This window comes from Mus pahari, chromosome 1 (assembly GCF_900095145.1).
Source record: "Mus pahari chromosome 1, PAHARI_EIJ_v1.1, whole genome shotgun sequence".
NCBI lineage: Eukaryota > Metazoa > Chordata > Mammalia > Rodentia > Muridae > Mus > Mus pahari.
Window position 1 is genome coordinate 62,812,239 of NC_034590.1, and position 15,091 is coordinate 62,827,329.

A 15,091-nucleotide genomic window follows, 5' to 3' on the forward strand; every position below is an offset into this window, starting at 1 on the left:
CCCTTCAGCAGAATCTTGCTGGCATGTGCATTAGTATCTGGGTTTGGTGGCTGATGATGGGATGGATCCCTGGATGGGGTAGTCTCTGGATGGACCATCCTTTCATCTTAGCTCTAAATTGACAATGTTGTTTCTAAGTGCTGTTGTATTTAGTCTTTCCCTTTACTGAAGACACTTTGGATGTGTTTAAGAAGCACGCTGAAATTAAAATATAGGCATGTCTGCATTGGAAAGAAATTATTCAAAATTGGATAGGTTTCACTCATTTTTAGTTAAATATTTTGAAAATTATGTCTTAGAAAAAAACCAAACTATGAATGGCAGGGTTGAATACATCTTTCACTTTAAAATGCAGACTCTTTTTGTGGTGAATGAATTTGTTGTGGTAAAGTATTTGGAAGTAAATCCTCAGAATAATTTGGGGTGAGGAAAAATACTAGTTTAGAATAAACCAACCTATCATCTTTGAATCTTAAAAGTCATCATATTTTGAAAGAAATAGAATTAATAATTGTTCATACTATGAAAAACATATACTTGTATTATAGCATGTAATCATGATTTAAAATGAATTAAATTAAAAATTTAAAGGATCCCAGTAACACTTTGACCTTGATCATTTTTTCAAAATTAATTTATACATTTTAGAGTTAATATTGAAACTATGATTTCATTATTTCCTGATTTGGTCTATGTCTTGGCAACTGGAGAAGTGATTCCCAGAAATAGAGAACATTTCCTTTCCAGGTTAACTTTCCCCGCACTTGAGACTGCTTATGCTATAGTATTTCTGCCTAGATGCATCGTTTCTCGAAAGAAAGGTCCTGCTACTCTAATACAAAGTTCTCTTTCCTGATAATCTGTCTTTAATGTGTGGATCAGGGAGGAGGGAAAACTGAGAATGTCAAATTGTGAGGAGTATTCTTCCTGTGAGGCTCCATCCAGAAAGCGGTTGTAACACAATGTACAGTCTTGTAGCCCAGCTGTGTGGAGCATTGATTGCTTCTGCCTAGAGCAGGGATACTGTCAAGTTGCTCTGTGAGTTGAGTCATCTATTGACAAAGAGCTACCAGCCCGCAGATAATGCTGTGCAGAGCTGCTCTCACTGCTCCCTCTGCTCCCACGATGAACCGCTTATAGCAGCTGTCAAAGATACTGAGGCATCCACAGGGAAAAAAGACTTTTACAACTGCCTGGAAGAAAGGGGTGTGAGGGAGGAAGCCTTTCTATGCAGAGCTGGCCAAAGAAAAGAGTAGGCATCAGAGCACTATGAATGCATACCTCACCAAGCAACACAGCTGCAGCCGGGGGTCCGATGGGATGGATATCGGCAGGAGTGCGCCCACCCTCATCAGGGATGCCCACTGCGCTTGTGGCTGGCAGAGGAATGCTCAGGGACTCGGGTACAGTTCCCAAACCATGCCCTCCTCGGGACCTGGGGGCCCAGCTTCAAACAGGACCAAGCTGGTCACCTTGTGGGACAGTGTACGGAAAAGCCCCCACAAGACCAGCACCAAGGGCAAGGGAAATTGTGGGGAGCGATGTGCCTGCCCACATGGTTGGTTCAGCCCTGCACAGGTGAGCTTTTTCTTTGTGACTTTCTTTCTGTTATAAGAAAGTTGTGGTCAGGGTAGCTTGAAAACTTTGCTGAGTCCTTGCTGACTGGGTTTGTCTGCTTGGAAAAATATTAGGAAAAAAAAATGGTTTTCTAGTTTCACACGTGTTTGTGGTTTTACACTTCTTGGGCGGCGGGTGGAAATCCAAGGATGCTATGTATAACTGTCAGTGACTTTTCCTCCAGCTCACGATCTCAAATCTCCATATGATTTTTAGGATTCTGTAGCGCGGTCTGTTAGCAGCCTAATCATTTCTTTCTTCAGCCTCTTTTAAAATTATTATTACTATAATTTTAAGGAACAGAAAGAAATTAACTTTAACCTGACACTTCCCACCATGATAAAAATAAAAGAACATTTATTTTTCCATCAAAGGAGAGGCTTGATGTGTGTTACACTGGCTTTACTCTTATGATACTATGTGTCTTTTCAGTTGTGGAGGAGAAAATTTGTTTCTACTGTACAGTTCATTTTACAAATGAAAAGACTAATTGGAAGCACCAGGGAGGGTAATCATACTTAGAATAAAAGAAGGGAACACACTTAATCATAGAGGAGCAATGAGGTCATTTATATTAAGACTACAACCATTTCTTCTACAATGCCTTTCTGAACATATGCATATTTATTTAACTTGATTCCTAAATTTCTTTTGCTCTTGAATTACTAGCCTTTCAATAGAAATAAATTGGACTTACTTACTGCTTCCATAAAGGCAGGGAGCCACTCTTGCAAATGCTATAAATATAAATAAAATGCACCTGTAGTCACCATCATAGCACAGAGCAGAGAGTATTCTTAAAGATGCACTGGAAAGAACAAGCTTTATTTGCAGAGAAAAAAATCTCAATTTCAATAGTTTTAATATAATTGTGAAGTAGATATTGATCATGAATGAAGTATTATAATCTAAGAGATGTAGAGGGAGTTTTAATTTTGATAATAGTTTTTCCTAAGCACTTCCAAGAATGCCATATATCACTAATTTTTAGTACTATAATTATGTATTCATGACCAAGCATATGGCTTTTAATTCATTGGTAGGAAATTAGAAGCTTTATTTAGAAAGACAGAAATTCAAATCTTGTTTTAGCAACTACTTCATCTTTAAATGGAACCTAATGTTGGGAAATGTAGTCAAATCTTAAAGTTAATATGAACTCTAAACTGAATAAGGAGTCTTGACAATTTTGATGATTATGTGTGCTCATTGATAAAATGTAGGTTTAATATTCTTTAACCTGTAACTGTGCATAGGTTTTATTTAATTTTCCTAAGAAGAGAAAAAGCATACAGCTTGTAATTTTTGCATGGGGAAATCAAATTTGGTTTATTATTTGAACAGTTCTTTATTCAAGGAATAACATGGTTTTCTTTCTATAAATGATCAATTTCCAAACAAAAGTCCCTAAAACTATCTTGTAATAACAACATAGCAAAAATATTAATATATGTTTTAGCCAAGAGAAACTTTCTCCCTTTTCAACCAAATCATCTGCTGCTGGGCTGAAATTTATAACCAGTTAATGCCTTAAGAGAGATACAGACTCTGCCCTGGTAATTAAGGAGTCAGTGACATATGAGAAGGCAATAAATTGAAATAGTCCCAATCTCCTTTACTCCTCAGCTTACACATTTCCGGACAGTTTCTTGTCACTCACATCTGCTTTATTATTAACTAGCATAGTGTACATCTATGTTGGAGTTATTATCCCATATTGTTTAAGCATTGCAGTACCAGTCTTTGCACATAAGAATTCCCCTTTTCCCTCTTTCCTATCTCAGATCTGCAAAAGTTCTGTGCTAGACTGATTGTTCTTTCTCTTTCTCTTTTCTCTACCCATTCAAATAGATGACACAGAATAACTTTAACTTTATAATTCATGATTGTCCATAAATTTAAAATATACATACAAGTATTTCTAAAACTTATTTGTCTATACTATATATGCTATATATTATTGTAATATATTTTCATATATGCATATAAACACATTCATTGTACATATACATAGCTTTATATAGAGAGAAATTAATATTCTGTGTCATTCCTATTTTATCACTGGGAGAACATTAGCTTACTTTCCAAAGAATACTTCATTCCCTTCACTTGAAATAGTTCTTAATTTAAAACATTTCCCTTATTATTTAGGGGAGAAATATGCTAAAATTGAAATGTTCATATATATGTCTTGAATCATTCATTATGTACACTTGTAGTACTTAACCAGCATTTTAACTATATGGAAATCTCTCATCACTCACAGAGACTGTATACGATCACAAACACAAGAATACGTGTGTATGTGCATGCATATGTCTGTTAAATCTAAATCTATTTTGAGAGTTTTATAATACTTTTTATTCTTTAATTTCATAAGTAGGATGCAAAATGTCACAATACCAAGGGTGACACTAGAAATAATCTTTGGTAAAGCGAAATGTAAAATGTTTATACATGCCTTATAATAACCCATTGACCCACCTCTGGTACAAAAGGAGGACAAATAATCTTAATGTTTAGGAGCTGAGATCATATTCTCAGATATTTACTGTATTGCATGAAAATCAGGCAACATAATTTCCGGCTGCTATAACAGAGGTCTCTGGAAATGATTTGACTTCCTCCCAAGGCTCTTTGCCAACTTCCCATTATTTGGGGCATAATACTAACAAGACTCTGCCATTCAGTTGCTTCTTAGTTGTTCCAAAAAGTAGCTTTATCTCTTCTCAAAAAGTTGTCATTCCATATTAATCCAAAGAGTTGATATAACCATAATAATAGGTAGGAAATATGGAAGTGAATTCTGTAACACATGTCTCCAGTATTTGTAATGGCCTTGCAAGGAAACATGCCCATCGTTGTTTATGTGGCATTTCTTCTGCTGCAGGCTGAATTGGGAGACACAACAGAACCATGGAGGCTTGGACATCATAGTTATAAGTATTTTTTCCTAATTTCTCCACCATTCATAGTTTATTCAGCTATTATATACTGAATGCCAATGATCTAGCCCTGTGTCATAGCTTGTGGATATTCTAGGAAACAAAGTAGGCCCCTGCTGCATTAGAGTCCATATTTTACCACAGTCTAGGTATTTAGTAATTATAGCATGACCTGGGAGTTCCAAGGAATGTTGCAGTTACTAAATTGTACATCTTGGCTGCACAGGATCTGCAGAAGGGTAAGGCGGCAAGATACCCGTTAGAAAAGAAGAAGCAACTTCTTTTAAAAACTATCATTTCCATTTTGTAAGATGGCGGTTTAAAATCGAGCCAACTTCCTTGGGCTATGGTGAGGTTTGCACATATAAATCATGTACCACTGTGTTTTTACCTAGCAAAGGCTAAATGAATATTGTTGATGAGAAGATAACTTCACAATTAGTGCGGCTATTATAGTCTTATTTCACCGTGTTCCATTTGCTTGACTCACTAGGAAGAGAACATATAAATTCAAAAGGGCTCTGTGGAGGTGCCACTACTTGGACTGAGTTGAATTGAATCCTGACAAGCCAAATGTGTTTATTAAGCTGATAAAAAGAAGTAAATCGTTTGAGTTAAAATTGTTCTTTCAAAATTATTCTTGCTTTCCCCTCTCCTCAGACTTCCTCTTTCATATTTTTGTTATTTTTGTTTTGTTTTGTGATCCACTCAGTTTAACTGAGGCTGACTGAATGAACATGGATTTAGAACTCTGCTGGCATACTGGTGTGTATACAACTGAAGACAATGGCTTCCACATCCCCAAAATCTTTAAATAGAAAAATAGATCAATAGAAACAAATAGGATGCCATGAGCCCCTTACCCATCTCTATTGATTGTCAATAAGCCGGGTTTTTTTTATAAGCCTATTGGATGTAACCAAAACCTTTTGAGAATTGTAAATACAAAAAAAAAAAAACAAAAAATCATGCAGCATCCTAAATACTATGCTGAGGTATACATAGGTCTGTCTACCTAGAATTCTGTACCTATGAGGGCAGGTTTATCAACACAGGAAAATAGGGTAGAGGGTGAGGCAAGAGGCTAGTTAGTGCCTCATGGCCCTGGAGAGCAAGCTCTGCCACTTTCTGTGTATTGAGCCTATGGACCAATGAACCCTTCTGAACCAAAATTCCCTAATCCTACTGTTTTTCCTTGTTGACACCCAAAATGTCCTTCAGTCCTGTCTTATCTAGTTTTCTATTGCTGTGATAAAAACACCATGACAAAAATCAACTTGGGGGAGAGAAGGGTTTATTTCTTATTTCAACTTGTAGCCCATCAAGAAGGGAATTCATAGAAAGAACTCAAGGTTGGAGGGAGGGACTAGAACAGAAGCCATGGAGGAGTGCCTCTTACTAGGCTCCCTCTCATTTCTTGCTCAGTCTGCTTTCTTATAGAACCCAGGACCACCTGCTCCAGGATGTCACCATCCACAGTGGGCCAGTCCCTCCCATATCAATCATTAATCAAGAAAATAGCCAAAAGATTTGCCTGTATGCTGATCTTATGGAGGCATTTTCTCCATTGAGGTTCCCTCCTCTCAGATGACTCTAGTTTGGGTCAAGCTCACAAAAGTCTATCTAGCCCAAGCATTCATTAACCTTGCCCATCAATATCCATAAGTTAATGGAAGATACTCTGGAAAGAGTCTGCACTTTAGTTCCAGACAATACTAAATTTGAACTTACAGATTCTGTGTGAACTCCTTTGCTTAATATATGTAAGCATCACTTTTCTCTTCTGTAAAACTTAGGATCAGAGAGTCATTGGTGCAGAGAAATGAAATAAGAATTGAATACAATTTCTATAAAGAAACCGGCATGGCATCTGGAGACTAATTTTCAGCACATGGCATTTATTGCTACCGCTGATTTCAAAGTTTTGCATCTTAACCTGAAGAACTTACTATCCTCCTGTGTGCTGCTCTTTCATTATAATTTTATGTCTCTCTTAATGATAAAGGTTAAGCTAGGCAATTGTCCAGAAATTTTTGGCTTTGGTCATAACCACTGGAGTGACATTGTGTCCTTTGGGGTTCTCAGGAATTTATAACTGCATGGAGAGAGAAAATGAGATGGGGGAGGTGAGGAGGGTAGGTCATTATGAGAAGAATCATTTTCATAACTTTACAGTCAAAAGTTGACAGAAATTAGGGAATTCTGCAGCCCCCTCCTGTTGGGGAGGAGAACTGCATTTGAAATATTCAGCCAAGCCCTGTAAATTTAAATGTCCTTCAACAGTTCTTTGATAGCTTCTCAAAATCGAGCAATTTGAAACATCATTGAATGAACAATGTCTTAATCCAAGAAGCACGACTTCCCAACACTGAATCTCAGCTTCAGTTTATGCCCAAACAGAAATATCTCACATCTTTTAGGTACTTCTTTGTACAACCGCTTTCCGCTTCTTACCAAAGAGAATGAGGGAATGAGGCTTTTTTTTTTTTTTTTTTTTTTTTTTTTTTTAATTTCTGGGAAACTTCAGGCACTCTGGGGAGGAGAAACACCAGTCAAGGAAGAATTAAAGTTCCTGTGGCAGGCCTGAACACCCCTGCTACCCACATCACTGAATGCTGACATCAGCAGAGCCCTCTCCACAAGCTACCACAAGAAGGAACTCAAGAGAAGGCAGGAAGGAGAAGGGCAAAGGTTTTCTGCATCTCCTAAGTACTTATGACACCCTGTGGGTGAGACACTGAACTGGTGGCCTTAGCATTTCAGTATTCCTTTATTTTCTTCATCTTATTCAGTTTTTCTTATTAGATATTTTCTTTATTTACATTTCAAATGCTATCCCAAAAGTTCCTTATACCCTCCCACTGCCCCTGCTCCCCTACCCACCCACTCCCACTACTTGGCCCTGGCTTTCCGCTGGGCTGGGTCATATAAAGTTTGCAAGATCAAGGGCTGATTAGGCCATCTTCTGCTACATATGCAGCTAGAGACTCGAGCTCAGGGGGTACTGGTTAGTTCATATTGTTGTTCCACCTACAGGGTTGCAGCCCCCTTCAGCTCCTTGGACACATTCTCTAGCTCCTCCATTGGGGGCCCTGTGTTCCATCCAATAGCTGACTGTGAGCATCCACTTCTGTGTTTGCCAGGCACTGGCATAGCCTCACAAGAGGCCGCTATATCAGGGTCCCTTCAGCAGAATCTTGCTGGTGTGTGCAATAGCATCTGGGTTTGGTGGCTGATGATGGGATGGATCCCCGGATGGGGCAGTCTCTGGATAGTCCATCCTTTCATCTTAGCTCTAAATTTTGATTCTGTACCTATATCCTTTCATGGGTATTTTGTTCCTTATTCTAAGGAGGAATGAAGTATCCAGTATTCCTTTAACATTGGCAAAATCCTATTCTAATCCCCATATTCTGCTATAGAAACTGCATCACAGAGTAATTTAGTTACAATCACATAACTAAATTGCATGAACCTGCATTTCACATAGCTGAATTTGGCTCACATATTCTTTCGAGTATCTGACATTTGCAATTGCTTTCAGCCCTGGTTGTAGACTACAACCACTTACCATCACCACACACACTACAGACCAACTGCCCAATTTACTAGAAGGCTCATAAAGCTTCAGGGGGTAAGCAAGCTGAGAGGACTGGCTTCCAAATGTAGGAACCAAATTTCCCTTCTGCACTATTTCTTTATCGCAGGAATCCTTAGGAACGTCTTCTCAGAGCCTTGCCCTAACTCATCAAGGTTATGGACTGTGCTCAGTGGAAACATCAAAGGGAGTGAGTACAGGCAGCACAATGAGATACATTCCCCAGCCTCATTATTCTGTGGCATCCTCCCATTGTGTTAGGTCTGCCTTGTGTGTGTGTGTGTGTGTGTGTGTGTGTGTGTGTGTGTGTGTGTGGAGGGGAACTGGGACCAACTGGTCGAAATATAAAAACAGAGGTGTGGAGAGATGTTATCTTTAGTCCCCATGTAGTATCTCACATTGTGTTTATGGCTCTCACACGTTTGTTCTATCTGCCTATACATGAAGGCAGATACAAAACCATCTCTATGGTCCACGCTTCCTCCTGTTCCTTGATTTGCTGCTGTTATTCATTCTGTGTTGTTCGCTGTGTTGCTACTGTATTCTAACCTTTTAGATTCTCAAATGCATCTAGTTGCTTTATGGTTATGTCAGAACTGGATGGGAACTTCAAAGTCACCTAATAGAATTATGTTTTTGTTTTTGTTTTTGTTTTTGTTTTTGTTTTGTTTTGTTTTGTTTTGTTTTCAAATGAGAGACTGAAGCCTAGAAAAGTTAAGAGACTTACCCAAGGTCATTGAGTTTGTGGCAGACTTGGCCTGGGTTTCTGAACTCAGAATTGAATTATCTTTTTACTGTTCCAAGATACTCTTCATGCTCAGCCCTCTGCATTTATCTTTACAAGGACTTCTGCCAGAAAAATTATTAAGCATGCAAGTTACTGAGAATTGAACAAAAAATTTTATATTAATATACCAATGTGATTTTTTTTACTAAGAAGTAGGAAAAGCAGTCCAGAAAAATAGGAGAGGTACTAAAAAACATTATTTATTGTGATGTTTTTGTTTAGATACTTGTTTTGCTTTTATTTGGGTTTGCATGTAGTTTTGCTGTGTGGGATAGGCTATCCTATAACACATTTGGTTTGCTTCTATCATACTCCTAATTGCTGAGATTACAGGCATATTCTACCAGTTCTGGCTTAGGGAACACTTGACATGCAGGAAGATGCTCTTGTGTTGACAGTGTTTGGAATGTTAAACTGACATTTAGAAGTAGGAGACCGGGATGCTAGATGCACTAAAGTATAAAGAGCAGTCTGTACAGCAATAAATTCCACCATGTACACAATATGATTTTGAAGCTCATACTAGACATTAATAAAAACTATCCCAAAAGACATTACCTTAACCTAAAATCAAGCTTAGTTTTATGAATATGTGCAAAAATGTTCTTGAAAAGGTTTATTAATCATTTAATTTTCTAGAAGCACATTTCTTGTATATATTAAGGGATTTTTGTACTTAATCCTGTTATATTTATTGAGTCCCTTCCCATTTTCTTGAATCTAGCATTATGATGATTCTGTTTCATGTAGGGGCATTTTTGATATAGGTAGTACCATCCTTGATAGAACACCACAATACTGATCTGCACATGTAGGTTTCATCAGCAAATGTGTAACTGAGCTGATTTGAGCTTTCTTTGCGTAACTCTAGATCCATCCCTTGTTTTTGTTTATTTTATACTTGATTTTATTAGCTGGCACATAATAAATAGGTGTGTTTGGGGTGTGCAATGTGATCTTTAAATGTGGTGTGGGCTGAGAAGCTAATTAAAATGCCCATCATCCCAAATATTTATCATTTCTTTGTGGTAGGAATATTTTAAAAGCCTCTCTTTTAATTATTTTGAAATATGCTGTACTCTGTCATTAACTAAAGTTACCAGTGAACAAGGATTTGAAATGTGACCACAGGATCTGTAACTAAATGCTTTAAATTAGTAGAAACATGAAATGCACTAGCTCATCAAAGTTCATTGATACATTATTTTAAAAGATTTCATATTGTTGTTTCTCCTATTTATATGCCTTAGGGAATGCCAGGGCTAGGAAGCAGGAGTGGGTGGGTTGGTGAGCAGGGGGAGGGAGAAGGGGCTAGGGGATTTTCAGAGTGGAAACTAGGAAAGGGGATAACATTTGAAAATTAAATAAGGAAACTGTCTAATAAAAAAATTTTCATGCCTTAAAAAGACCTATGGCGTAATATTATATAGGTTCTACTTTTTTTAATTTTGTCTTTTATCATCATCATCACCACCACCACCACCACCATCACCATCATCATCATCACCACCATGTTTTAAATTTGTTTCTGCACCTAGCATACAGCTCAGATACTTACTGCTCTATAGTACCTGGGATCAAACCAGGGCCTCATGCATGTTCACAGTGTACCACCTCCAAGATTATTTAATCTACTAATTTGAATATTTCTCTGGTTTGGCTACCAGGGTCAAGTCGGAACCTAACTTTCTCCCCTGACGCTGTTAAATTTACTAATTTTTAATTATTTATTTTTATTTCTGTTGGGGATCATGGAGGCCCAGAGGAGAGCTTTGGTTCCCTTGGACCTAGGGTTACAGGTGATTGTGAGGCACCTGACATGGGTGGGGAGACGTGAATGTGGGTCCTCTGTAAGAGCACCACGCTGGCTTAGTGCTCAGCAGCTGCTCCAGCTCTAGAGTCATGTTAGATCTACCTATCAGTGCCACTTTTAATCACAGAATTGAATTTTGAAGGACTAGAAATCAGAGGTATTGCCTTTATAGGATAGGAAATTTCATGCATGTTTAAATGGCAGTTAGACTAAAACACACACACACACACGATATCCTGAAAACTGCCTCTCTAGCATGCCTATATTTATTTTTTAATTAATTTTAACTAGTGCATAAAATCATGAAAGTTTGAATTTTATGGGTAAAATTGATGTCTAATATGTGTATATATGGCATAATGGTCAACTCAAGGTTATCCTATTTCTCCTCAACTATAAGCTTCATATGAAACAAGTTTTTAAATACTAGGACTAAGCTTTAAAAATAAGATCTGTTTGTTTGTAAGAACATGGACATTCTTACTTTGTCTACCTCAATTATCTATAATTTTCCCTTAGATATTCTACACATCAAATTATTTACTTTAATCTTTTATCATACATACATACAGATAGATAGATAGATAGATAGATAGATAGATAGATAGATAGATAGATAGATAGATAGGGGATAAGAAGATTATATATATATATATATATATATATAGTCATCTTTTTATTTTCTTAATTTTTTTCTCATTTTTACTTCAATTCTTGCCCCTTATAAAAATGTATATGTAGGCAGCTATAGCATCTGTACATGTCACTTGGAATTATAATTCATTTATTATGTGATGGAAACATTAGCCACTATATGAACACTACCACTGGCTCTGACATTCAAAACTATTGTGTGTTTTTAACTCATTCTTCACATAGCCCAGAAGTCAGCAAAGTTCAGACTGGAGTCCAATTGCAGCCTGCTCAGGAACATTTTATGTAATCACTAAAAACATGGAATGAGCAGCTTTCTGTGAACTTAGGTAATAATTATTTAAATATTTTGAGGCATTGGGGGTCTTTTCTTCAACTCTTCAGCTTTGTTGTTGTAACACACAAAGAGCTACAGTTAGTCTGCAAAGTAATGATTGAGTGAATAAAATTAATTTACAGACAACACATTGACCTCTGCCTAGAGTAACTGATTCCTGTTTTCTGCTGATGGGTGGTCCCTTCCTGCCTAACTAAACCTATCCATTTTAAGCTGTAGTTTGAGTCTAATCTTCTTCAATCATTTAGCTCTTAAAAGCCTTTAATGTGGCATCCTGTGTTATTAGAATATTACCTTGTAAACTCCTATGCAGATTCTCTAATCACTTTTATCCATAATATTTATGGATAAAAATAAATACTCAAAGAATTGTAGTTAACATACACACTGAAAAGCTATAAATGAACACAGCCTTGAATTTTATCATGACAGCCTATGGTTCTTATTAGTTGTGGACATTGATACTATAGCTGTCATGTAGATATGTTATACTTATTTATCCATGATTTAATTATTCCTCAGACCCTAATTTATGTGTCTGTTGGTTTTGCTTGCATAGTGATCTATCGTTTCTTTGATCTGTCGAACTTATTCTCTACCATGAAGTTCATGTACTTGTCCTTATTTGAAGTGCTTGTTTTGGTACTAACCCTTCAATTTTACATAATTTATGAAGTAAAAATAAAATCTAAGCAAAGAATGATACATTCATGTATAGCAAATATGCCTTAATAATTTGAAATAATTTTATTTTTTATTTTTAGAGAAATGCTACAAACTAACATTAAACATTTTATGACCTAAAGATACTAAAAATTCAATTTTCTGTAATTTCACCTGGAGTTCATCATTATTAACATTGATACTTTCACAATCTTCTCTATGCTTCCTTGCGGCATGTGTGTACACATGTGTGCAGTTTTGGAATCCAGGCGTCAGTGTTTTTCTTTCTTTTTTGAGATAAGATCTCACTTGAATCTGGAGTTCACTGTATAGAATAACTTGGCTGGTCTCAGGGCTCCTGCGATCAGACTGTCTCCACCTTCTCAGTTCTGGGTTAAAAGGCACACTGCCCCATCTGATACTTTACATGTGCTAGGTTCTGAACTCAGCTCTGTTTGCTTATACTGTAAGTGTTGTAAGTACTTTACCAACTGAGCCCTTTCCCTAGCCCTGCTTTGTGAATTTTTATGTTTGTGAATGTATCTTCAGTGGGGAATACATTACTTTTGTTTACCTAGTTAGAAATGTAGCTAAACATAGTCATATTTCTATGAGTGAAATGAAGACATTAATATTAAACTATATGTTTTCCTTCCTTTGAAAATAAAATGGATTTTTTTCATAATATAGTCTGATTACAATTTTTCTTCTCTTTCCTTCTGCCAGTTTCTCTTCGTCCCTTCCCATCAAGATCCACACAATTTTCTCTCATTAGAAAATGAACAGTCTTCTAAAGGATAATAATAAAATAAAATATAATAAGATAAAACAAAATTTATTCTTTGGAATATAACAAAACAAACAAACATAAATTAAAGGCCTACTTGTTTGAACACTAAAGAATCAGATTAAAAACAATATACTGGAAGCCACAATACATACAAAACTGACGGGTAAACTAAAAAGAGAAGAAATTGTACCATAATTTTTTAATTAAAATCACATTGTCAACATTTTCCTGTGTTAAAAATTATTTTTACTGGTGTAAGTTTTAATAACTGCCCAGACTCTTTACCTGCATAAAGCCATATTGGTAGATAATTGAGTTATCTTGGAAGATATATATATTTTTTTAATCTTCACTATGAAAAAGACTGAAGAAATCATTGGATTATATGGGCCTTTGACCCCATTTCTCATGGTGGATGAATTTTCAGAAAGGAATTGCTGAGTGAAAGGTTATGACATTTTTTTAAGGTTCATGCTATTTGCATAGTCCTTCCATCAATATTTACTTAACAATTAATTATTGAACTATCAGCCACCCCAAAGCACTATGTTAATCAGTGAAAAGCAAGAAACTGATTCCTGTCACACAGAGCTTAGAATTCTTTGCCAAATAGCTTCTAAGGAGGTTTACATATGTATAACCCTGCCTTCACAGGAGTGAATGAATGTGTCTTTCCTCCTGTGCATTTAGTCATTTAACCTTTATAACATTCGTTTTGAATCTGGTAAAATAAAAAGGGCATGTCACTAGTAATTTAATTTGTCTTCTCTGTTAATTAGGACAAGCATGTCTGTGCCATTGTAGGTGACTAGATTACTATGCATAGCCCTCTCTATTAGCTCCTGAAATAGTAGTTTAATACATGTCTTCTTGATCTACTGAATGGATGAGGGAAGTGGGCATGGATAGGTGAATAAATGGATGCATAAAGGAGAACAGGTTCTATTTAAGAATTCTAGTGACAGAAATTTCCATCTATTCCAGATATCGGAACATAGGTTATACTTCACTAAGTTACTGGCTAACCTTGCTTTCCTGTCACTATGCCCTTTTCTTGAGCCTGTCCTTTGGAAGGAAAGGGCATGGACATTTTGTCTTTTCATCCAGTGAAACAAGGTGAGATAGCTTGTATGAGTGACAGATATGATGGTCATTAATATAACAGGCAGGTATATACAGGCTATTTCCCTGTGTCTAGAGAGTTTGCTGAAGAGTCCACATAGAAAACTTGAGGAAATGGATATGGAGAAAGCCATTGATAAATTGTCCCTATTTAATGTGGTTGCCTATGGGTAAGAGTTGAGTAATGCCAGGTGATAGTAGCACAGACTTTAATTCCAGCAAACAGGAGGCAGAGGAAGGCAGATCTCTGAGTTTGAGGCCAGTCTGGTCTACAGAGTTCCAGAACATCCAAGGCCACACAACAAAACCTTGTCTAGAAAAACAAGCAATCAATCAATTAAGCAAGCAAGCAAGCAAACAAACAAAAAAAGTTAAGTGAAATTTATATATGAATGAGATGAGTATGCGGCAGAAAAGCAGAAATCCTGTCCCTGACTTTCAATAGAATTAAATTATAGAATGAAAATATCAAATTTTAATCATTAAAAACACACTATTCTTACGTTGTTTATATATATATATATATATATATATATATATATATATATATATATATATATTTAAAAAGCTTATGGTTCCTGAAAATCTGTGGATTTCTTTTATCAAAATATCCTCTGGTTGTTATCTGTGTGTGTGTGTGTGTGTGTGTGTGTGAGAGAGAGAGAGAGAGAGACAGAGAGAGAGAGAGACAGAGACAGAGACAGAGACAGAGACAGAGACACAGAGAGAGATAGAGACAGAGACAGAGACAGAGAATCAGAGGAA

General features: G+C 36.6%; 1 protein-coding gene across 19 annotated transcripts in view; it reads left to right on the plus strand.

The window, feature by feature from the left end:
- Dlg2 (discs large MAGUK scaffold protein 2) overlaps nucleotides 1–15,091 on the plus strand; it is a 1,883,913-nt gene that overhangs the window by 1,149,547 nt on the left and 719,275 nt on the right. The window contains exon 1 of one of the 19 annotated variants that reach the window (XM_021215075.2): nucleotides 1,110–1,578. The exons of the other annotated variants lie outside the window; for them this stretch is intronic. Within the exon in view, the coding sequence (XP_021070734.1) occupies nucleotides 1,270–1,578 (309 nt within the window). The 5' untranslated portion in view covers nucleotides 1,110–1,269. Of the gene's footprint in view, nucleotides 1–1,109; nucleotides 1,579–15,091 lie in introns of those variants that run through there. 19 annotated transcript variants of the gene reach the window in all.